At 39.4% G+C, this 23451-nt stretch overlaps 1 protein-coding gene across 19 annotated transcripts in view; it reads left to right on the top strand.

Annotated features, from left to right (window-relative positions):
* The window catches only part of R3hdm2 (R3H domain containing 2), a 171103-nt gene that overhangs the window by 112504 nt on the left and 35148 nt on the right, over positions 1-23451 (top strand). For 17 of the 19 annotated variants that reach the window (XM_021241510.2, XM_087192176.1, XM_004861236.4 and 14 more), the window contains 8 exons: positions 9029-9228; positions 16005-16046; positions 18679-18765; positions 19418-19544; positions 19751-19829; positions 20477-20536; positions 21084-21224; positions 21983-22091. In XM_021241510.2, the coding sequence (XP_021097169.1) occupies positions 9064-9228; positions 16005-16046; positions 18679-18765; positions 19418-19544; positions 19751-19829; positions 20477-20536; positions 21084-21224; positions 21983-22091 (810 nt within the window). In that variant the 5' untranslated portion in view covers positions 9029-9063. The remainder of the gene's footprint in view (positions 1-9028; positions 9229-16004; positions 16047-18678; positions 18766-19417; positions 19545-19750; positions 19830-20476; positions 20537-21083; positions 21225-21982; positions 22092-23451) is intronic. The other 2 variants (XM_013078274.3, XM_087192185.1) reach the window with 1 other exon arrangement.

The raw sequence follows: 23451 nt of genomic DNA, 5'->3' as shown, positions 1-23451 counted from the left end.
ATTTTTGGTCAAGAATGTAAGAAAACTCCAGAAATTGTAAGGAGGCCCAACTAAAACTTTAGTCCATTGATCAAAGCACCCATAGTTCTCATTTTAGGGCTTAGTACAACCATAGCAGTTATTGAACAGAAAGATTACATGTCCAGAACATTTTAATCTTGTTTCTCTCTTTACTTTGCCTAAGGAATTGCTCTGGACAACAGCCAACTCCTGTGAACTTCCTTATACACCAATGAATCCTTTTTGTAGTTATAAAGAAGAATGATTTTCATACTTCCTTGATTGGAAAATTGGCACTGTTAACTGTTGTTGTTGGCTTAGTACTAGTGAAGGCTAACAGTTGACTTCTGCAGTCCTTAAAGGGCTTGGTGACTGTCATATAACTTTAGCTTTATGTGTTTCATAAACTCTTGACACTCCAGTCCCAAATAACCTGCTTTTTCTCCCAAAAGAGAAGGAAGATCTGGACTTCTGTCTGTCATGTATATCTCCATAGGGCTTTTTGCCCTGTCCTCCCAAAGGCTGTTAGGCTCTTCAGCCTTGTAGTTATTATACTGTTTTTGGTGGATGTTTCTGTTTCTGTTTCTATTTTTACACCAATAAAAAGAACCTGGAATTTTTGGAACCAAATAGACATGGATTTGAATCCTGCTTCCTTCTTACTATATGGCTATACTTCATAGCTATTCTGATCCCAAAGGCAAGTTCTAGATCTTTCAAGGTGGCCAGCCCCTCGGGAATATTCCAGGGCATGGAATGTTAGATGGAAAGTGTACCTAGATCTAAGGCCTCTCTTCAGAAAATATCAGTAGGGGACATGTTTTGGGTTCAGAGATCACACTGGTAAACTCTACCATATTTCCCCTCAACGTAGGACCACTCCCTGTACCTTGGGTTTTTTTGGGTTTTTAAAGAGCATCTTACTAGCCAGGTGTGGTGGCACAATCTGTAATCCCAGCACTTGGGATGCTAGGGCAGGAGGATTTCAGTGAGTTCAAGGCCAGCCTGGGCTTCATAGTGAATTCAAGGCCATCCTGAACTGTACAAGGAGACCTTATCTCCAAAAAAAAAAGTATCATACTTGATCTTGTCAAGTTATAATATTACCTCCATTTTATAAACAAAGATACTAATAGTTAGAAAAATTGGCTGTATGCTAAAAAATTGTATGTGTGCTAGCACATACCTGTAATCTCAGCTACTTAAGAGGCTGATGCCAGAGGATTCCAGGTTTGAGGCTAGTTTGGACAACTTAGTGAGACCCTGTCTCAAAGATAAAAAAAAATTTTTTGTGGTACCTGGGATTGAACTCAGGACCTTGTGCTTGCGAGGCAGGCAACAGCACCACTGAGCTAAATCCCTGGCCTTTTTGTTTTTAACCAGACATTTTAACCCACTGGATGTTTTATCCCTACTTCTTGTTTCATAAGTTCATGGAGGATGGGTGTTAACTTAATAAAATACACAGATATTAAGCATTTGGTTAATGAATATTGAGAGTTGTATTCTACACCCATGAAACCATTGCCCCAAACAAGATAGAATGTTTCTGTCACTCCTTTGAAAGGTCTCTTATTTCTCTTTTCAGTCAATATCTATTCCAACTCAAACAACTCTCCTCCCTCCCTCTTCTTCCCCTTGTCCCTCTCGCTCTGTACTGGGGATTGAACCCAGGACTTTCACACTGAGATATACCCCCCAGCCCCCCTCATAAATTTTGATATGGAGTCTCACTCAGGACGGACTTAAACTTGGAGTCCTCTTGCCTCAGCCTCCTGGAATTACAGGCATGTGTCATGCATAGTGCTTAAGCAATCAACCACTTTATCACTGGAGATTAGTTTTTTGTGTTTTTTTGGAACCGGGGATCAAACTTGGGTCCTTGTGCTTGCGCAGCAGGCAGTGAAACCACTGAGCTACATCCACAGCCCTGGAGATTAGTTTTGTTCTTAAATTACATATAATTTTGTATGGGGAAGGGATCTCCTTTCTTTTCATTTATCATAATATTTTTGAAGTCCACTCATGTTTTTGTGTATAGCAGTATACCCAATAGTTCATTCGTTTTTATTGCTGAATAGTATTCTATTACATGAATATACCACAAGTTTTTATCCATTGTCCTGGGCCCTAGATTTTATAGTTGTTGTTTTTTTAATGTAAGTATCTATTTGGAGTAATTTACTCTTGACACACAAATTCATAAAGAACTGGAAAGCTTTATAGGGATTTTGCCATAGCCTAAGTAAGAATTTTTAGTACCTAGATATTGTCTTCTTGCTTGCATTCTCTTTGCTTGGCTAATAGATTAAAAGGGGGAAAATGAAACTGTCCTTTTCTCTCTGAGCATTTGCTATATAATGTATTCCTTTTGGCACAATGCCTAGAAAGTTGTTTGTAGATTCGATGGAAGGATATATAATCTCACTATGTTCTGGAAGGTACTTAACTTGGCAGTCAAAAAATTTATGGATAAGGGCCAGGGATTTAGCTCAGTGGTGCTGCTGCCTGCCTCGCAGGTGCAAGGTCCCGAGTTCGATCCCTGGTACCAAAAAACAAAAACAAAAAACCCTCTGGGCAAAAAATTTATGATTAATATACAGTATTCTCCCTGAAAGAAATTGCTGAATCTTGGCTCCCAGTCATCCTCCCCTATATCATCCTATTTTCTCACACTCCTTCCTGGCCTCCTTCATCCAATAGTCAGTCCCCTCTACAACTTTGAGCCATTTCGTGTCCTCAGGAGACAGACATTCAGCCTTAGAAATTGTGCAATTTACCTAGATGCAGTGCACACTGTACACAAGTAGGTTGTAGGGATGTGCTCATCTGGGCCCTCTCAGGAGCATGATATCTTTGCTTTGTTCTAGTCACAGTCACATATGAAATAGTTTCATTCTGTTTCTCCCACCAATTAAAAACAAACAAAACAAAACAAAAAGCTGGGTGTGGTGGTGCATGCCTGTAATCCCAGCACTGGAGGATCACTGCCAGTTTGCCAGTTTGCCAGTTCGAGGCCAGCCTGAGCTACATAGCAAGACCCTGTCTCAGAAAACCAGAAATCTTCCCAAGCCCTAATTTTCTCTCTGTATCAAACAATCAGTCGGGGATGTAGCTCAGTGGCTCAGCACCTGCCTAGCAAGCAAGAGGCCCTGAGTTTAATTCCTGGTACAAAAAAAAATTTATCAAGAGTGGAAATTATTTCTCTGCCTTTTTCTTACTACTGACTTTGTTTTCACTCTTTAGTTTTGTTTTTTAATAAATTGTTGCTGGGTGTGGTGGCTCATGCCTGTAATCCCCTATGTGGGAGGCTGAGGCAGGAGGATCTCCACAAGTTTGAGGCCAACCTGGCCTATATAGTGAGTTCAAAACCACCAGTCTGAACTACACAGCAAGACCCTATCTCAGAAAACCAAAAAAAAAAATTTTTTAATAGAATAAACTCTAGGAGCCCGAGATTTAGCTCAGTGGTTCTGCCACCTGCCTCACAAGCACAAGGTCCCGAGTTCTATCCCTGGTACCAAAAATAAATAAATAAAATAAAATAAATTCTTTCAGCTGCAATTTTTTCTTTTTGGTACCCGGGGGCAACACCACTGAGCTAAATCCCTGGCCCTGCAACTTTTAATTTTGTTTTGGCCCAGAAAATTTTATTTCTAGGAATTCTTGTGCCCTAAGTGTAAGGAGAGTCTTCTGCATAGCATTACAGGACCTGAATTGACCTTAAAGGATATTTTGGAGAGCAAAAAAGAGCCTCAGTCTAAGCCACGTGTGGTGGACATGCCTGTAATCCCAGCACTTGGCCAAGACTGAAGTAGGAGGCCAGCCTGGGCTACATAGTAAGTTCAAGGCCAATCTAAACTATGTAATGAGACCCTGTCTCAAAAAACAAAACAAAACAAAATTGTCTTTTGAAAAGGACTGATTTGGAGGCAAGATTAAACATGTTCTTTATGATTGGAACTAGTAGGAATAGGGAAATGAATTTTGCCTGTTTAAATGGGTTTTTTGTTTGTTTTGGGGAGGTTTTTTTGGTACCGGGAATTGAACTCAGGACCTTGTGCTTGGGAGGCAGGCAGTAGCACCACTTGCTGAATCCCTAGCCCAAAATTTTGCCTGTTTATAGAGATATTCCCAAAGGGATGATTCATATCTAGAGATGAAGACTTTCCCTTAACTGGAGGTATACAAACAGGGATAGGACAACAGTTTTTCAGTTACTGACTTAAGAACCTAATTATGGATTGTGGAGGATAGAGCTGAATGAGAAAGCTTCTTAGTGCCCTTCCAATTACCAGATTACATGATTTCATTGTACCTTTACTAGACTTTTTATTTTCCTTTCTAGTCTTTGTCCCTTTAGTTAGAAAAAGCAAGTACCAGAGCCGTGTTTCCTGGGTTTTGAGTCTAAGACCATACCTATTGTATGATCTTAATTAAAGTATTAATTTTTGTGCCCAGTTTACTTATCTTAGAAGTAATACTGCCAGTGTGCTGGCCCATGCCCATAATCTCAGCCACCCAAGAAGCTGAAGCAGGAAGATTGAGAATTCAAGGCTAGGCTGGGTGACATAGTGAGACTCCCACCTCAAAAAAAAATGATGCTGATAATATGTAAACCATAAACTTATAGAATTAAATAAGATACATAAAGTACTTTAGGATAATGCCTAGCACAGTGTAAGCACTCAAAAAGTTTTAGATGATTATTATCATCTCTATCAGTTATTTCTACTTGCAAGTCTGTTTACAAATTGGGCTTCCCTGTCTGGTCAAATAGTCCCACTCAATAATCCCTTTGTGTCTATTACTCAGGATGCTAAGATAGTAATCTCAACTCAAAATAGCTTAAATAATGAGATTTATAACAGCATATCAAGAGGTCCAGAAATAGGGAAGATACAGGTTGACTAATTCAGTGTCTATATCATGTCATTTAGGATGTAGGCTTATTCTTTCTGCTTCCTTATCTTCCATGTGTTGGTAGAATGCTGCCATATTCCAGGCATCATTGGTGCACAAGACTACTCTTCAGCAGAAGCAGCCATTTTTTTTCTAGTGACTTTTGCAATTTTTATGTAAGTACAATAGAATGGAAAGCTTTTCTTTGTCCCCTCCCTCCCAGCCCTTTTAACTATTTTTGAGTCTCACTGAATTCCCCAGACTGCCCTCAAACTTGCAGTCTTCCTACCTCAAACTCCAGATAGCTGGAATGATAAGAATTTCCTACCACACCCAGTTGGTGAGAAGCCTTTCCTTGGCCACTCATCCAACATAGAATTCCCTTGTTTCTCACTAGTAATGATTGAGTCACTTGTCCTTTCCTAAACCAGTCCCCAAAGGAAAACAAAATTATCGTAATTAACCTCCATCTCCCAGAGCTTGAGGACAAAGTCACTCTCCCTGATCATATGTCCCCAGAGGAAGGCAAATACCAGAAGAAATCCAGGTTAGATCAACATTCGGAAGAAAGGAGGGGCTGGGATTTGGCTCAGTGGTGCTGCCACCTGCCTCGAAAGCACCAGGTCCTCAGTTCGATCCCCGGTACCAAAAAAAAAAAAAGAAAAGAAATACATTATCAACATTCGGAAGAAAGGAAACCTGGGTAGGTAGCCAAACAGTAAACTAATTTCCCTTTCCCTCTGCTGCTTCCCATTTCTTCAATGTACAAATTACTTTTTTTTTTATAGCTCTTTCAGGGCCCAGTGGTCTTAGAGTAATGACCAAATTTTTAAAAGTGAGTAGACTTTTTAAAAAGTGGGTAGATTAATCTGTTTTATGAGACTGTTAGAATTTAAAGCTCAAGTTTTCTGTATCCTCCATTAATAAGAAAACCCATGGCTCCTTAAAACTGAGTTAGAGGGCCAGGGATTTAGCTCAGTGGTTCTGCCGCCTGCCTCGGCAAGTGCAAGGTCCCAAGTTTGATCCCCGATAACAAAAAAAAAAAACAAAACTGAGTTAGAATACGTGACCATATTCCACAGAAATGTGTTATGAAAGAATATGTTTTGTTTGTGCTCAGTGCTTGAACATCAAAATTATTCCAGATATCCAGAGACTTGATCCTTTCCTGATCAACATGTTATCATGCAAAGTAATCATTTTGATTTGAAGATCTATACCTGTTTAGTATTTAAAGCCCATCCCAGAAATTTTAAAAATCCAACTGCTTTTTTAAAAAATCAATTTCTCTTCATGACAGAAATTTGTTTGAGGGTACTTAAGACTAGAAAGAAAAATATTGGAGGTCTATCATATAGTGAAAGAAGTAAACCTGATTTTGTGTGACTCTGAGGCTGATTCAGGATCAAGATTGAAGCAGTTGTAGAGGGAACAACTATATAATACTGGAGGCTATTTCAGAAATGATAGTAGGGTCCTGTCCCAGGAGTTTTCCAGGAGAGGCTAGCAAGAAGAGGGCACTTCTTTGCAGAGTAGAAGGTCATATAAGGTCATATTTTAGAGTTCTTCCAATTCTGATCTTTCCTAATGTTTCTCAGTTAAGAGAAATAAAAAAACCTGTTTTACTAGTACTCCAAACAATCGAGGCTTGGCCAGGAATTTAGCTCAGTGGTTTCACTGCCTGCTGCACAAGCGCAAGGACCTGAGTTCAATCCCTGGTACCAAAAAACAGAATCGAGGCTTGATTTACCTTAGAATGGAGGAATGGTTAAAAAATAAACCCATCCATCTACATGTACATGCATGTACACATATGTGTATAAACAAATTCCCATGCACAGCCGTGTGATCTCCAAAAAATTACAACTCTTTAAAACCCTATTAGCTGGGTGTGGTGGTGCACACCTGTAATCCCAGCACGTGGGAGGCTGAGGCAGGAGGATCACCTTGAGTTGGAGGCTAGCCTGAGCTACATAGAAAGACCCTGTCTCGGGCGGGGATTTAGCTCAGTGGTGCCACCTCTGCCTCGAAAGTGTAAGGTCCCGAGTTCGATCCCTGGTACAAAAAAAGAAAAAAAAAACCGGTATAACTCTAAAATATATTTAATAGGTCTATTAATTTAAAAATGTAATATCTGCTGTTCTCCCCCTCCCTTCTGTTATTTGTCCTTCCTTCCGTCTCCTCCTCCATCGTCCCTTCTCCCCTTCCATTTGTTCCCCTCCCCTTCAGTGAAGGTTTTACCATGTTGCCCAGGCTGGCCTTGAACATTTGGGCTCAGGCAGTCTTCCTGCCTCAGCTACCTGAGTACTGGAACCATGAGTGTACACCACCGTGCCTGACTACCAACCATTTTCTTTTATAGTCAATTTCTTCCAGTTTCTCCCATCTTTTAAATTTAGCTTTATGACTTTGTATATGAATGACACTGTGCTTCTTTAAATAGAATTTTTCTAGTCTTAAGCAAACCAAGTCTCCAGGTAGCTATTCAGGAGCCACCACAAGGTAGACAAAGCAATAATCTTCTACTGTACTAGCTTGTGTCAGATGAAGCTACTTGTGCTTCTTTTTTTTTTTTTTTTTTCCAGTACCTGGGATGGAACTCAGGACCATGCGCTTGCAAGGCAGGTGCAGTGCCACTGAGCTAAATCCCTGTCTACCTGTGCTTCTTGAGGGCCTTCTGGGTCTTACCCTTTAAACTCTTTTTTTTTTTTTTTTTGGTAATGGGGATCAAACTTGGGACCTTGTGCTTGCGAAGCAGGAGGCTGAACCATTGAGCTAAATCCCTGGTCTTTAAACTCTGTTTTAAAATTTATTTATTTTTGTGGTTTTTGAGACGGGGTCTGACTATGGAAGTCAGGCTGGTCTTGAACTCACTATGTATCCCAGGCTGGCCTCAAACTCATGGCAATCCTCCTGTCTCAGCCTTCCGAGTACTGGGATTACCGGCATTGCCACCATGCCCAGCTCTTTAAACTGTTTTGAAGAAGAGAAAGTGATCTGACAATTTTCTTGAAGCATCACTATTTGTTTGCTTATTTATCTCAGTTTCTAGGGCTACTACACTGGGATTAGATGTGACATCTGAGAGGGTTTTCAGTCTTACTTTTTTAAAGGAAGGAAAGAAATACTTGGGATTCAAGTAAGGCTGGTAAACCATGTAAGGAGAAACCTCTTTAAACCATTGTTGAAGCTAAGCATGTTTCACTTCATCAGTTTAGGACATGGATCTGTGGCTAAAGCATTGACTTCTGTTTCCTACTGTGTGCTTAGATAACCACTGGCTTCCTCACAGGCCCACCATTCACCATTGGGGTGGGGAGATAGACTGATGCTGATAAGGAAGAGCATAGAGAAGAGTCTCTCCTCTCCCAGGCAGAGACCCATTCTTTCTCAAGGACAGATGGCTACTAAATTCTTTTCTCCTTGTTTTCTACTTGCTTAAAATGGAATAATTTAGGGTACTGTAACCATTGTCTGATTTTGTTACTTTTTGATGGGGGAGTAGCCTGAAGCTGATAACAGTGTTGTGGCTTGTGGTAGCTATGAAAGTCCTCCCTTGGTAAAGGAGAGTTCTTTCTTTCTAATAGTGAACAGAGCTTTAGGATAATTATTTTCTCCCCTTTTCAGAGAGAATCTACTGGTTTAAGTGATTGAGTTGAAAATGTGAACAAATTTCTATAGAGAATGCTACCAAATCTGCTGAATAAATAAGTAGAGAGTGCATGATTCCATTTATGTAAAATTCTAGCAGGGAGTGGTGACACATGCCTATAATCCTAGCACTCAGGAGGCTGAGACAGGAAGATTGCCATGAGTTTGAGGCCAACCTGGACTACATACTGGGATGATAGATGTGTTCACAACTCAATCAAATGATGATTTCACAGGTGTGCACATATGTCATAATTCACCACATTGTACATTTTCAATGATGCAGTTTATGTCAATTTTATCTCAATAAAGTTAGAAAAGAAATTAATCAAGAAATTAATCAGCCTTTATCAAAGAACTTCTTTCTAGGCTATAAGGAGACCATTGGAAAAAATGTACCTATGTAAAATACAAGTCTTGCATGTGAAGTACAGAGACACAAACCTCCTGTTTAATACCATTGATGTTTCTTTAGGAGTCCATAGAGGCTACTCTGTTCTACTGAAGAACATGTCTAACAGTAACACTACTCAAGAGACCCTTGAAATAATGAAAGAATCGGAAAAAAAACTGGTGGAAGAATCTGTAAACAAAAACAAGTTTATATCTAAGACTTCAAGTAAGGAAGAAGTGGAGAAAGAAGGTGAAGAGACCAGTGTGCGTCAGGAGACACAGGTAAAGATTAGAAGTACGTTGTGTGCATTCTCTTTATGCCTGAGTATAAGTGGGAATCTATAGGAACCCACTCACCAGTGTGAATACTTGGTGCTTTTTAAGAACCCCAGTTTGAGCTCTCAAGAAACATCTTCCTGTTTAATCTTAGAATCTGTGATGAAATCTAAGGCGAAAAGAATAAAATCTCCAGTTCATTTGGACCTAAGTGTACTTGTTCTTAACTACATTTAAAAAATTTATTATCTGTTTATTTGTTTATTTATTTACTGGAGACTGAACATGCGGTTTTTGCATTGAGCAACATCCCCAGCCCTTTTAAAAAATTTTTATTTTTGAGACAGGGACTTGCTAAGTCCCCAAGTTGCCCAGATTGGGCTCAAACTCAACAATCTTCTTGCCTCAGCCTCCTAGAGTGGCATGTGCCATCACCATATCAAATATATATGGGGAGGGGGTTGAGATAGGGTTTGGTCTGAGGCTGTTCTCAAACTTGCAGCAATTCTCCTACCTCTGCCTCCCAAGTGCTGAGATTACAGGTGTACACCACCACTCTCAGCTTTATATTTTCTCACTATCAAAAAGTAAGCTATTTTATGTACTAATAAAAAGAAAATATTAAAAATAAATAAACTGTTGGAATTGGGTACAGTGACCACATCCTTATAATCCCAGCTACTTGAGAGGCTAAAGCAGAGGATCTCAAGTTCTGGGCCAGCCTTGGGCAACTTATTAAGATGCTATCTCAAAATAAGGACCAGGAGGGCCAGGGATTTAGCTCAGTGGCACTGCACCTGCCTCACAAGCACAAGGTCCTGAGTTTGATCCCCGGTACTGCAAAAAAAAAGGAACAGGAGGTATAGCTCAGTGGTAGAGAGCCCCTGGGTTCAATACCCTTTAGCACAATAAACAATTGGGCTAGGAATATAACTCAATGGTAGAGCACTTGCCTAGCATGCATGAGGCCTTAGGTTCAGTCCCTAGCACCATTAAATAAAGAAAAGTTTTAAAAATAAATAAATAAACTATATACAAACACATATTTAATAAGTCAAGCTAGGTGTGGTGACATACCTGTAAACCCAACACTCTGGAGATGGAGGCAGGAGGATCACTACAAGTTTAAGCCCAGCCTGAACTACATAGCAAGATCCTGTCTCAAAAAAGAAAACAAAACCCAGATGTGGTGGTGCATGCCTGTAATCCCAGCACCTGGGTGGCTGAGGCAAGAGAACTGCCTCGAGTTCGAGGCTACCCTGGGCTCCATAGTTAAGTTCAAGACTAGTCTGGATTTACATAGCGCAACCCTGTCTCATGAAAAAAAAAAAGTTTTTAAATGGCTTATATGTTAACCCCTTCTCCCCACTACTGAAGCTTGAACCCAGGCCCTTATACTGAGCCATATTCCTAGCCTCCAGCCTTTTATTTAAATTGGAGACAGACTCTTACTAAGTTGCCAAGTTGCCCAGATTTGCCATCCTCCTGCCTCAGCCTCCCAGAGTGCTGGGATAAAATACTTAAAACTAGAACTGTCTGGCTTTACACACAGTGTTAAATTCATATCCTGCTTATGTCAAAGTAGTCAGCATTTTCTGGGTTAAAATTAGTTTCTAAACTTGCCGCTTGGTTAATATTGCCTTTGGTTTACTCGTAGTTTTCCATCTAAATCGGTACTGTAGTACAGAATTACTGGCAGTAGATGTTCAGCTGAGCTTCTTCCAAGGTTGGTCTTTGATGCTTGCTAGCTAGCTAGCTGTACTCTGATCCTCCTTTAGTCTGTTACAGGAGTTGTTACAGCTACAACTCCTTCTGTGTTCACTGATGGTTTCTTTTGTTATTCAAGCTTAAGTTCTGTAAGTTTTTTCCTCCTGCCCAGCCTTGAGACTGGTCTTTATTATAAGCCCAGGAAATAAGCTACCAACTCCAGTAATAAGTTAGATTGAAAAGCAGGAACAACAGCCTTTTGGCAGGCCTGGAAATTTGAGACATAATTTTTTGAGAAAACTTAGTTCACCAAGGCCTTGTATTCTTTTAAAGATTAAAACAGCAGCAATATAAAGGGATGAATTAAAATCTGACAGCTCTCTGAGATGTATTTTGTTCTCTAGCTGCCTGCTTTTTCACTGTCTTTCTTCTTACAGTTAGCCAGATCTCATTCCTGGCTGCTTTTCTCTCCATTATGTTTTACATGTGAATTGTCATTCCCCACCCATCCTTTCAGAGTTTGTAGAGACAGTCTGCCACTCTTCCAACCGTACTGCCAGCCTCCACTGGTACCAGTAATGAGTTTTAAATACTTAGGACAGATATGTGATGAATATTTAATTATGTGCTGTTGTATTACATGAAAGATAGCAATTAAATGAACTTTAAAAAAATAAATAAATAAATGAACTTTTTTTTTTTGGTACCAGAGATCAGACTCGGGACCTTGCGCTTGCGAAGCAGGCAGCACCACTGAGCTAAATCCCTGGCCCAATAATTAAATAAACTTTTAGATCCACATTATTCTATTCAAAGCAGATCATTATAAATGATGTTCTGAACTGTTGTGTACTTCTTAAATATAGGTGGCAAAGGAAGGAGATTTATAGGCTTTATATTCTTTTTGGGCACTCATTTGGTTTAAAAAGTCTTCATTTGGGCATATAAATAATCATGGGCTGGGGTTGGAGGGGACCTGCCTTTTCTGTGACTTGACTCTGCAGTCACTAGAGCAGATGGGGCTGCTGCCGCCATCTACTGGAGTTCCTGGTCCTTCTGCAAAATCTTTAGTCTTATGTGCCACCCTGGATCCTTTGGAGCAACCCCTTAGGGGTCTCTCTCCCGTCTGCCATTTTCTAACAGAAAATGTGCCCTTCAACAACACTAAAAATTCTACTCCTTCATCTGTCTTCCCTCCACTCGGTTCCCAGAGTCTCCCCAAGAATCTAACTGGTACTATCAAAGGAGTCCCTGTATGAGTTGTAACTGATAAGTTTGGAGGAAAATAATTGGAATTCAAAACAGGCCTTTTTGTTTTTTGTTTTTTTGGGGTTTTTTGGTACCGGGGATTGAACTTGGGTCCTTAGCTTGCGAGGCAGGCGGTGGAACCACTGAGCTAAATCCCCGGCCCAAAACAGGCCTTTTTGGATAGAAGCAGTGCCACAAAAATGCAGGTTCTGAGATTCTGTTTAGAATGGCAAGCTTTTACTTAACATATACTGAACGCAAGTGTGTTCTAGAAGTAACCAATTGAGTATGGCCTCCTAGTTGGGCTTTTTGCCTTTAACCTTATAATCCCTTCTGACTCATCTATCATGCAGATGGTTGTGAAATAAAGAACTCGTTGTGCCGGGGATTTAGTTTGGTGGTGCCACTGCCTGCCTCTAAAGCACAAGGTCCTGAGTTTGATCCCCGGTACAAAAAACCCCACAAAAAACAAAAAACTGATTGTGTTCTCCTCAAGCTTTCTGTGTATTTTATTGCCTTAGGTAGATTCTCTATTTCCCATCATGGTATATATTGTTACCCAGTCCCTTACTCATCACCTCTCACATTCTGTGCTTCAATATTATCTGGTTCCTTCGTCTCTATTACAAACAGGAATTTAAAAGTTGGGGAAAGCATGTTTTGGTACATACCTTCCGTACCGAGCTTACTCTCCTTAGGGTTCTTTCCCTGCACTCCTCCAACTCCTGAACTCCCCTTCCAACATGTAATACCTGTTTGTAGGGAACAGGGAAAGGGGACGTTACTAGAACCTCTGCAGTGAGTCCTAGTCTCCTCCGAGCCATGGCAGCACAAGGCGAATTAACTTATTATACAAGAAAGGTAGAAAAAAATGAGACTTAGAGAAGAAGCTGAGCTTTGGGCCTGATCCGTGCTGCTCTGGGCAGCAAAGCTGAAAGTCCGCAGCTTACCACAGCTTTTATTCAGTACATCAGGAGAAAGAGATGTAATAAATGACTTGCAGAGAGTTCAGTACATCGGGGTAAACAAAGTATAACAAATGACTAGGGGGCAGCGGAAATCCAAGAACAATGAGGAACTGAGTAGATGAAGAGCATCACCGGATCATTGAGGTCTCTGTTGTGACCAGAGGCCAAAATGGAATTATGTCTTGAAATGCCATAGCTGGCCTGTAGGCAGGAGAACTAGGCCTAATCAAATGATTTTCCCCTAAAATTATGTAGCATTGCTCCTGACACCTGTTTACCTTTCTAAACTCAATCCAGACATGTCTTTTTCCAGGATACTTTGTTTGACAACCTTACCCATTGCAGTTCTGTATTGTTCTTTAATTAAATATCTTCCACACAGAACTTTAAGTACCATGAAGCACTGGATTAGGTCAGTTTTAGGTTGCAATTGTATCCCTAATGCCTAAACAGTGCTTCCCATATAGCAGATACCCAGTACTGATGAATGAGTGTGTGTGTGTGTGTGTATGCATGTATCTTTATGTATGTTTATGTGCATGTATATATGCATAGGTGTATGTGTATGTGTGTATATGTATGTATATGTGTATGTATTTGAGTTAGATGCTTCTGTCATGTGCTTCTGTAGTACTCTGTGGGTACCCCTCTAACATACGTGATGTAGTGTATTATAATTGTCTGTCTGTCTTCTCCAACAGGATGATGAATTCCTTTTTTTTTTTGGTACTTTCTCAGGACCTTCCGCTTTCGAGGCACGCAGCGGAACCACTGAGCTAAATCCCCAGCCCATGAATTCCTTTTTGACAAGGTGTATCTTTTATCTGTGTGTCCTCTAGTAGCTAGCATAATACCTGCTACAAATTAGACTTATACATTATTGATAGAGGTATACATTTATACAATATTTGTTTGTTTTTGGTACCGGGGATCAAACTTGGGACCTTGAGCTTGTGAGGCAGGCACCGGAACCACTGAGCTAAATCCCCGGCCCTATACAACATTTGAAGGACAGTTTTATAAAAAATTTTAAAGGGACTATAGATATTCTGTATTTCTAGGTATATTCAATGGTATGGACAATTTTTATACTTAAAGAGGAGCAAAAATATCTTAAATGGTACAATTTAAGGGACTGGTGAAATAAGTTATGGTAGAACCATACAGTGGAATAAATACTTATGTAGCAATTAAGACAAATAGGATAGATGGCCTGTAGAATGACATCCATGAAAAAAATTAAAATGAAGATTCAGAGTAGTGTGCACAGTGTATTTGCTTTTTTTAAAATTGTGTGTAGGCTGGGGATTTAGTCCAGTTGTGCTGCGCCTGCCTGGCAAGCGTAAGGTCCTGAGTTCAATTCCCGGTACAAAAAAAAATTGTGTTTATGCAGGGACAATAAACATGTATGCATAAAATATCTCTGAATAGATCTAAAAGAAATTCAATACTCACTGACCCCTAAGGAGAGAAGCAGGTATCTGAGGGATAGATGTGAAAGGACACTTAACTGTTTAGTATATAACCCCAGTATACATTTTGTGTGTGAGTGTATATGTATTATCTATTTGAAGAAGTAGGGGCAAATACCTACTACATATTTCTGGACTGTGAATCTTCCCTTGCTGCAGCAGGTCTTGCCACTGACCAGCTCCACTATCATTTCTTACTCTTTCCATCTACTTTTCCAATTCACCATTTTGCATCTTGGCAGTGTTTGCTAACTAGTGAGAAATCCTCACCTACCCAAGACCAAGCTGGTGTTCTGCCTCTGACTTGCTTCTCCTGCCCCATGCCCTAGCCTCAGTACTTTCCACACCCCAGCCCCTCTCCTAAAGCTCCCATTTTGGCTTCCAGATATTCAGAAATCTTATCAATTAATTAGCTGTTCCTTCCCTCATCTCACCTCAGGCCCTCGTTCTTTATCATCTCCAGCTTTTTCCTGGCTCCTTCTCCCTTCTCTATTCCCTTTGCTTTGGAGGTTTTATCCTTCTGTTGTATCCCATCTCACATCTCCTACCCAAGCAAGTCACCACCAGGAGTTTAGAAATGGGAGGATTCTCATATTCAGGGTGGGAGGCATTTGGGAAGAAGATTCTTCATTCAATTTCTCCTTCTTTAAGGAGAGGTATTTTGGGTATCTCAAGTTGAAAATCTCATGTTACCTTATAAAGATGTTATTATAAGTTATAGGGACCACATTTCACATCCATTGTGATTAAAAAGGCTCCTGGGAACAAACTCAGAAGAAAAAAATAGCATCTCATGCTATGGTAATGACATTTCCAGAAATATTCTAATTAGGAGAGGATTCTTTGGTTTGTCAGAAAGTAATGTTTATCAATCTTCGAAAACCACTAACAAGTTAATTGCTATTAATTCTTTGTTTTCCTTATGAAGGTGATTTGACTGTATGTGCTATAGGGTCCCTTCCATGTCACAGCTTCTGGAGTAGGTAGTGTGACAAATAAACAAGTGATTTTCATCATAGTTCATAGTTATAATATATAACCATGTGTTTGGTTTCTTTTTAAAACATTTATTACCCAATTTTTTTTTTTGGTACCGGGGATCGAACTCAGGACCTTACACTTGCAAGGCAGGCAGCAGAACCACTGAGCTAAATTCCCAGCCCTTATATAACCATGTTATAATGGTTTTTATAGTTAGTACTTTTTTTATATGTTCTTTTTTTATTTTTTATTTTTTTTAGTACCAGGGATTGAACTCTGGACCTTGCACTTACGAGGCAGGTGCCAGAACCACTAAGCTAAATCCCCGGCTTAGTACTTTTTTGTTGTGAACGTATTTCTTTTAACTTGTGTTGATTTCCCCCACCTTCTAATCCCCTTTTAACAGAGGCGGGCATCCAACCATGGTCATGCCAGGAAAAGAGCCAAGGTAAGAGCCCTTCTTGTATTGATTATTTTCTTTTTTTTTGTACTGATTATTTTCTGATGTTCTTAGTAATACATTGCACAAATGGATGTATCACCAATATCTAGTATTCAGATTACATACAGGCAGAGTTTTTTTGCCTGCACTTTGTACCCTAATTGTGAACATGAATCACACACATGGGTATGCACACACATGTTTCCTAATGGAAAGTCTGGCTTTATTTTTGTCTGTTATCTCTAGTTTAGTCACAGTCTGTTTCTGATACCTGAAAATATACCCAGCAAAGAGCCTTCCACAGAGCCTGAGAGAATTTGGTGCTGGTTGTGGTGAAATGCCAGTTTCTTTGCCCATCCCTGACTTTTGTGGGAAAATAGCTGTTTGTATGAATTTTGAAAATTTCCCTTCATTTTTTTTCTACATGTGAATTTGCCTTTAATATAAATCATGCCCATTAATAGAAATAACTCAGCATTTTTTGATATCCTAAAAAATAAAGACTCTTTTTTTTTTTTTTTTTTTTTGGCTTTCTGAGACAGGGTCTCACTATGTAGTTCAGATGGGCCTTGAACTCACTATGTAGCCTAGGGTGGCCTCAAACTCGAGGCAAATTTCTTGCCTCAGCCTCCCAAGTGCTAGGATTATAGGTGTGCATCACCACACCTGACTCTTCTGTTTTTCTAAATATCTTACTCTGTATGATGGGGTGGGGAAGATACTGATTTTCTGTTGCTTTTTGTTTTTGAGGTGTTTTTTTTTTTTTTGAGACAGGGTTTCACCATGTAGTTTAGGCTGGTCTTGAACTCACTCTGTGTGGCCCAGGCTAACAATGAACTCATGGTAATCCTCCTGCCTCACCCTCCTGAGTATGGGATTACAGGCGTGTGTCATCATGCTCAACTGTTTTTAATCATTGTGTGATAGAATTAGCATATCAGATTATTTTAGGACCAATTATCAAGAAAGACTGTGATAACTTTTTTTTTTTTTTTTTTTTTTTTTAGTGAGACAAGGTCTCACTTGTAGTTCAGGCTGACTGTGAACTCACTATGTAGCCCAGGCTGCCCTTGAACTCATGGCAGTCCTCCTGCCTCAGCCTCCCCAGTTTTGGGTTTACAGGTGTGCACCACCACACCTGGCTCTTTTTAATTTAACTGAAGAGGAAACATAGAATATTAAATGTCTCTTGCAGTGGGAAGAATTGTCACCAGAAGTAATAATTAAGGGTTATCATTTCCTTTCCTTAGAAAATTAATGATAGAATTTGGGAGTAGCCCATCTAGTTTGTAGTTTGGATTTAAAGAAGGCCAGAGGTATGATAAATTGGCTCTATGTTTTGCCTCAGATGGCCTAATCTACAGTAATGGCCTTGATGTTAAAGTTCAGAATAGGGCCGGGGATTTAGCTCAGTGGTTCTGGTGCCTGCCTCACAAGCGCAAGGACCCGAGTTTGATCCCCAGTACCAAAAAAATTAATAAATAAAGTTCAGAATACAGGGTGCTCACTGCTATTTTCTATCCTCCCAAACTTTTTGAGATAAATAATCCAGTTATTGTCCCCATTTTGCAATGAGGAAGTTTGGGCCAGAGAAATTGAATAGATTTAACAAAAAACATTGAGTAGTTAGTGGTAGAATTAGGCTTGAAGTTATTTCTTCAGACTCATGAATTCTTTTCTTATATTACTCTAAAGTATGCACATATTTTTGTTTTGTTTTGTTTTTGAGAGTACTGGGGATAGAACTTAGACCCCCATGCATGTTGGACAAGTGCTCTTTCACTAAGTTACATCCCCAGCTCTGCTTTATGCTTTTGTATTCACTGTGTGCCTTAGTTTTATTGTAAGGAGTCTCAGTAAATGTTTATAGGTCTCTTTCTAGTGTCACTCTACAATTTTTTACTTTGGGGGAATAGTAAAGCAGTAATTTGCATAGTGAATTTCAGATTTTTTTGAGATTTACCAGCCAGGAGAAATAAAGCAAGTGGATTAGATTTTTATTGCATTAAATCTCAAGTGTTATAAAGTTTTCCTTGTCTTTGTCTTTACTTTTCTTAGTCATTTCTTTCCATACCCTTTCCACCTCGGATTTAGAGTCATTTAGTATTTATTGTCTACTGTATGCCAAGCACTATTTAATGATATGTATGCTGTAGACTTTATATCATCTAATACTCTAAACAACCTTTTAGGTATTTTTATTTTCTCAACTTTATTGAGGAAAAACAGACCCAGACCCAGAGAAATTAAGTAATTTACTTTATAGCTTGTAAGTGCAAAACCAGGAGTTGAAGCTAAAACTTTTGGCACCCAAATCCAGTGACTTTCTACAGTGCTGTGCTACTGCATATCTGCATTAAACTTTTGAGTCTAGAATTGGATCACTGGGCTAAAGAGAAAAGAAGTCTTGAGTGAATTGGCTTTCCTACTATCTGTCCCAGGTAGTCATTTTGCTTTTACACCTGCTGTTGTAAGCAATGCAGAATTACCTTTTGAATGAAATAGAAATTGGCAAGTGAGACCTATTTGGAAAAACAAAAACAAAACTCCTCTTTAATTGAAACAGCAACTAACAGATCTAAAGAGGATGTTTTCAGAATGTTCCCTAATGGAATGTATGGATGATTATCTTTTTCAGTCTAATTCCAAGCTGAAATTAGTACGCAGTCTGGCAGTATGTGAGGAGTCCTCTACTCCATTTGCTGATGGGCCACTAGAAGCCCAGGTAGGTCATTTACAACAGTAAGTGTAGCTTTCTTTTTCTTTTTTTTGAGACAGGTTCTCGCTATGTTGTCCAGACTGCCCTTGAACTCATGGCAATCCCCCTGCCTCAGCCTCCCAGGTGCTGGGGTTACAGGCATGCACTACCACACCCAGCAAGTGTAGCTTTTGACCATAGAAGTATTTGGTGAAGTATAGGGTAGCAATCACAGCATCAACATCAGGCTTGGAAATTAAGGAAGAGGATACTTTAAAACAAAAGCTGTTGCAGTAAAGCAGGGCATGGTGAGAGCATGAAGTATAAGTCGTCTCAGTATCTTGATGACACAGGATAATGTAGACAAGGAGATTCCAGGGCTGACCCCATTTTCCCATGCACACCCTTCCTCTCTACTAGTTAGAACCATTACCCTCCAGTTCTTATGCCAGGAACATTCATTGTAACTTGAGCTCTTCATGTAGTAAATTGTGACTGCTAGCAGAAAAGCTTGGCCACTTCTTCTTGGTGGACCATAAATTAAAACTAACTAATGGTACATACTCTTCTATAAATAGAGCTGCTACCCCAAGATTTGTTTCCATTGAGATTCCAAGGGAGTTGTAAAGAGAGTTAAAATCTTTTTCCTCTTTGATTATATTCTTTCCTCTTGTTTAAGGATATAATTCAGTTGCACATCAGCTGCCCCTCTGACAAAGAGGAAGAAAAATCCATAAAAGATGTCTCTGAAAAAGAGGACAAGGACAAAAGTAAAGATAAGGCCCCAAGGAAGATGCTATCCAGAGGTGAGGGCTTTTCCCATCACTCATTTGTCTTGGTGCCTGGATCCATATCACTCTTTCCTTTCATCCTGAAACCTGGTACTTGCTGGCTTGAGGTTTGGTTCTACATTTCTATTCTCATCTTCCCTGATGAGGTTGTGGGCTTTGGCTTGGGATTAATTACCATACAAGAATTTCACTTATTTTAATTTTTTCTGTGATGGTTCTAGACTCCAGCCAAGAATATACGGACTCCACTGGAATAGATCTACATGAATTTCTTGTAAATACACTGAAAAAGAACCCAAGGTAATAACATGATTGATGTCAGAGGGAAAGGGGATCGTAGCCAGCAGGATTCCAAGAGGCCAAGCAACTTCCCATTATTTTTACATTATTAGAATCTAGGCTGTTCATCCCATCCCCTAATCTTTCTGTAGTATAATTTTATATTATGTGAGAGATTCAGAAGACCCTCACATTGAGTTTTCTGCTTTTGAAAGAATTGAGAAAAAAAATGTGGAAGAAGAATTTCTCTGTAGCAGAGAAAAAGAAATATGAAGATTTGGGAGGCACAGAAGAAAAAGATAAATTGACTTATGTATAACTTAAAGAGAATTACTCTAAAACTCTGAATAACGAGATGTAAATATTGATTCGATTTTTAAGTACAAAGTATGTGTTTATATGACTATGCTCTAACAGATTTCTGAAGTGAAGACCAAAGTACATGATTAGAAGGGGTTTGAAAGTGTATAATGGGGTTATTTTTTTTTCTTCAAAATACCATAGGACAGGCTAGTGAGGCTCTGTAGCCTCTGCCTTACTGTCCATTATTGGAGTGTGGATATATCCCTCCCTTTAGCTTCTGTATGAATAAGTTGTTTTTACAATATCTGTTTTCAATGTCTATGGGAGGGCTGTGTTTTGTTTTGTTTTAATCTTTTTTTAAACAGGGACAGAATGATGCTGCTAAAATTAGAACAGGAGATTCTGGAATTTATTAATGACAACAAGTAAGTTACTTGTATGAAATACACACTTAAAGGTGGGAAGGGGCACTGGAAAGAAATTTAGATACAATTGAGAACATCCCTCTTTCATCTTTCCTTCAGTATGAAAATTTTGAAGCAATTAGTCATGAGGGAACAAAGGAGTTAGGGAGAAGCAATCAGACTAGATTTAAAAATTGTATCTGTGAAAACAAAGTAAGGTTTTAAATCTATTGCATAAACTTGAGTTGAAAAAGAATTTGTATCTTCTCAGCAAGTCAGCCTTTTCCCAGATTTTACTGTCCTTACATTTTTCCTTTGTCAGACATCATCCAGGTGGGTGGGACTGAGGCCTTAAGAACTAGTCTTAATGAAGAGAATAGATCAGAGTAATCTATCAAATACTGAGAGAAACCTTTTTGTTTCCCACTGAGTAAATATCTATTTTTCTTAAAAATGTTTCTTTCTCCTAAGAAATCCTCCACTTTAGACACTGCTAAGAAAAATTAACATTTGACCATTATTGCTGTCATTTGTCTTATTTCATTTTTCCTCCTGGGTTTCCCTTCAGTAACCAGTTCAAGAAGTTTCCTCAGATGACCTCATATCACCGGATGCTATTACACCGGGTAGCTGCCTATTTTGGGATGGACCACAATGTTGATCAAACTGGGAAAGCTGTCATCATCAACAAGACCAGCAACACAAGAATGTAAGGGAGAAAACCATGGATTGGGAAGATTTCTGGGGATAATCTGCTAGGGTAGAAAAGGAATGAATAGGATCAAGGTATCTTTTCTTGGGGAGGGAACAGGGTTATATCACCAATTCCTACTTTTTGTAAGGCTTAGAGACAGATTCTAGAGGCATTGATATTTTGTGAAGACTGGCCCTAGCCTCCCCTCCCGTTCACTTATATACAGGTACAACTGTGGAGAAAAAGTTACAGATACATAAAGAACAGATCCACTTACAGAAGATCCTGATTCAGTTAATCATTTTTTTTGCCCGTACAACAAAACAGGATGTTTAAAAAAAAAAAAAGAGGACCTACAGGATTTCATTAAAACTTATTGTGACTTTTTACTCTAGAAATCCCTGAGTAGAAGTCTGTGTCTGTTTGTTTGTTCTTTGTCTTTTTTGTTTTTGTTTTGTTTTTTTGGTACCAGATATCCAATGCAGCACCTCACGCTTGTAAGGCAGGCAGCGGAACCACTGAGCTAAATCTCCAGCCCTCTTTTTGGTTTTTTGAGACAGGGTCTCACTGTGTAGTTCAGGCTTGCCTTGAACTCACTGTTTAGACCAGGCTGGCCTCGATCTCATGGAGTCTTTCAGCCTCAGCTTCCCGAGTGCTGGGATTACAGGCATGTGCAGAGTCATACAATTTAAGAGATCTGTACCTAGAGGATCTCATTCCTAACAAAAAGGTTTTTTTCCTCCCTTCCTCTCACATGTCTTTCCAAATCTCAGCCCTGAACAGAGATTCTCAGAACATATAAAGGATGAGAAGAATACAGAATTCCAACAGAGATTCATTCTCAAGAGAGATGATGCCAGTATGGACCGAGATGATAATCAGGTGAAGAATGGAAAAAGGGTGGGCCTATAGAGAGAGACTGCAGTAAGAGAAACTGGGAAGGGACAAGTTTTGTGGGATGGAGAAAACCCAGACCATCTTAGAATGAAAAAATTTATGTGCTGTATTGAATTGGCTTTGGCTCAATATTGAGGACTGATTTACACTAATTGAGCTGGATGCCACCCTCTTAGCCTCAGAGAGACATGGTGCTGAGGTTTGCTAGGTGATCTCATTTGGCCTAGAATGCCTTGGGTCTACCACTGACTTCTAACTCTATATCATTTTAGACAAAATAGTTCCCCATATGCCTCATTCTGAATCCAGCTGATGGTTTCATTCTTTTTTGTTTTTTCTTTAATTGTTAGGGTTTCCTTCAGGAAGCACCAAAAGTTACTTTATCCCACTTCCATTCTTATCCTAGCTCAAAGCTAGTTTAGAACCCTTAAAGATGTGGTCTAATTTAACCAGTTAAAAAGGTGTCTCTGATCCCTTTCTACAAACTCCTTAATCTTTTCCCAACTCGTTCCACCAAGGTGAGTGTGTTAATTTGACTTTTGATGCTGGGAACCTCAGACGGTGTCCCCTTTAATATAAACTCCTGGAGGAATAAGAAATGAATAACCTGTCTTATCCCTTCATTTATGGGCTGGTCCCTGGCCCACTCTTTAGATAGTAATTGTTTAGGGGTTAGTTTTCCTAGTTAAGTAGAGGATTTAGATCCAGTCTGACTCTGCTTGGCCTCCAAAGGGATTGGAAGAGTGTGGTTGGGTAGAGCCAATATGAGTCTTGCTAATTAATTGTAACTGTAACAATATCTTACTTCTAGAGTCAAAATTAGTTTTCTTGGGATATGGTATGGTCTTCAGACCAGGACCTTTTTTGCTTGTTATTTGAATATTAGAGGGAGTCCTTTGAGGAAAATGACATTATCAAATATAGACAAACACGCTGGGTCTGACTGAAAACAAAGAAACTTACAGAAAGACAAATAAAAACAACAAAAGAGCCTTTCCATCCTGATGCCCTTCTCTCCATTTTCCCAAAACCCTTTTTCTGTGGATCAGGAATTATTGAGGCCTAGAGGCACATTGGGCAGAGTGGGATCTGTCCTTGTGAACTTTTCATCTCTCAGCTTTAGGCTTGGTCCATAATAAGGTAGAATCTCTGTACTTTCTGTCAGGTATTAATAATAAGCTTCATATTGCTATTTTATTGTTTTTACCGAATTAGGCTGTGTTCTAAACATGTTATATGCATTATCTCTTTTAATCCTCTTTACAACAACCCAATGTAGATGGGTTATTGGCCCTAATTTACATATAATAAAACTGAGGCTAAGGGATGTTAAGTTACTTGCCTG

This window comes from Heterocephalus glaber, unplaced genomic scaffold (genome assembly GCF_053883595.1).
Source record: "Heterocephalus glaber isolate CG9 unplaced genomic scaffold, H.glaber_assembly_v1.0 deba00001569, whole genome shotgun sequence".
Classification (NCBI taxonomy): domain Eukaryota; kingdom Metazoa; phylum Chordata; class Mammalia; order Rodentia; family Bathyergidae; genus Heterocephalus; species Heterocephalus glaber.
This window is presented reverse-complemented; position numbering and strand designations above follow the sequence as displayed.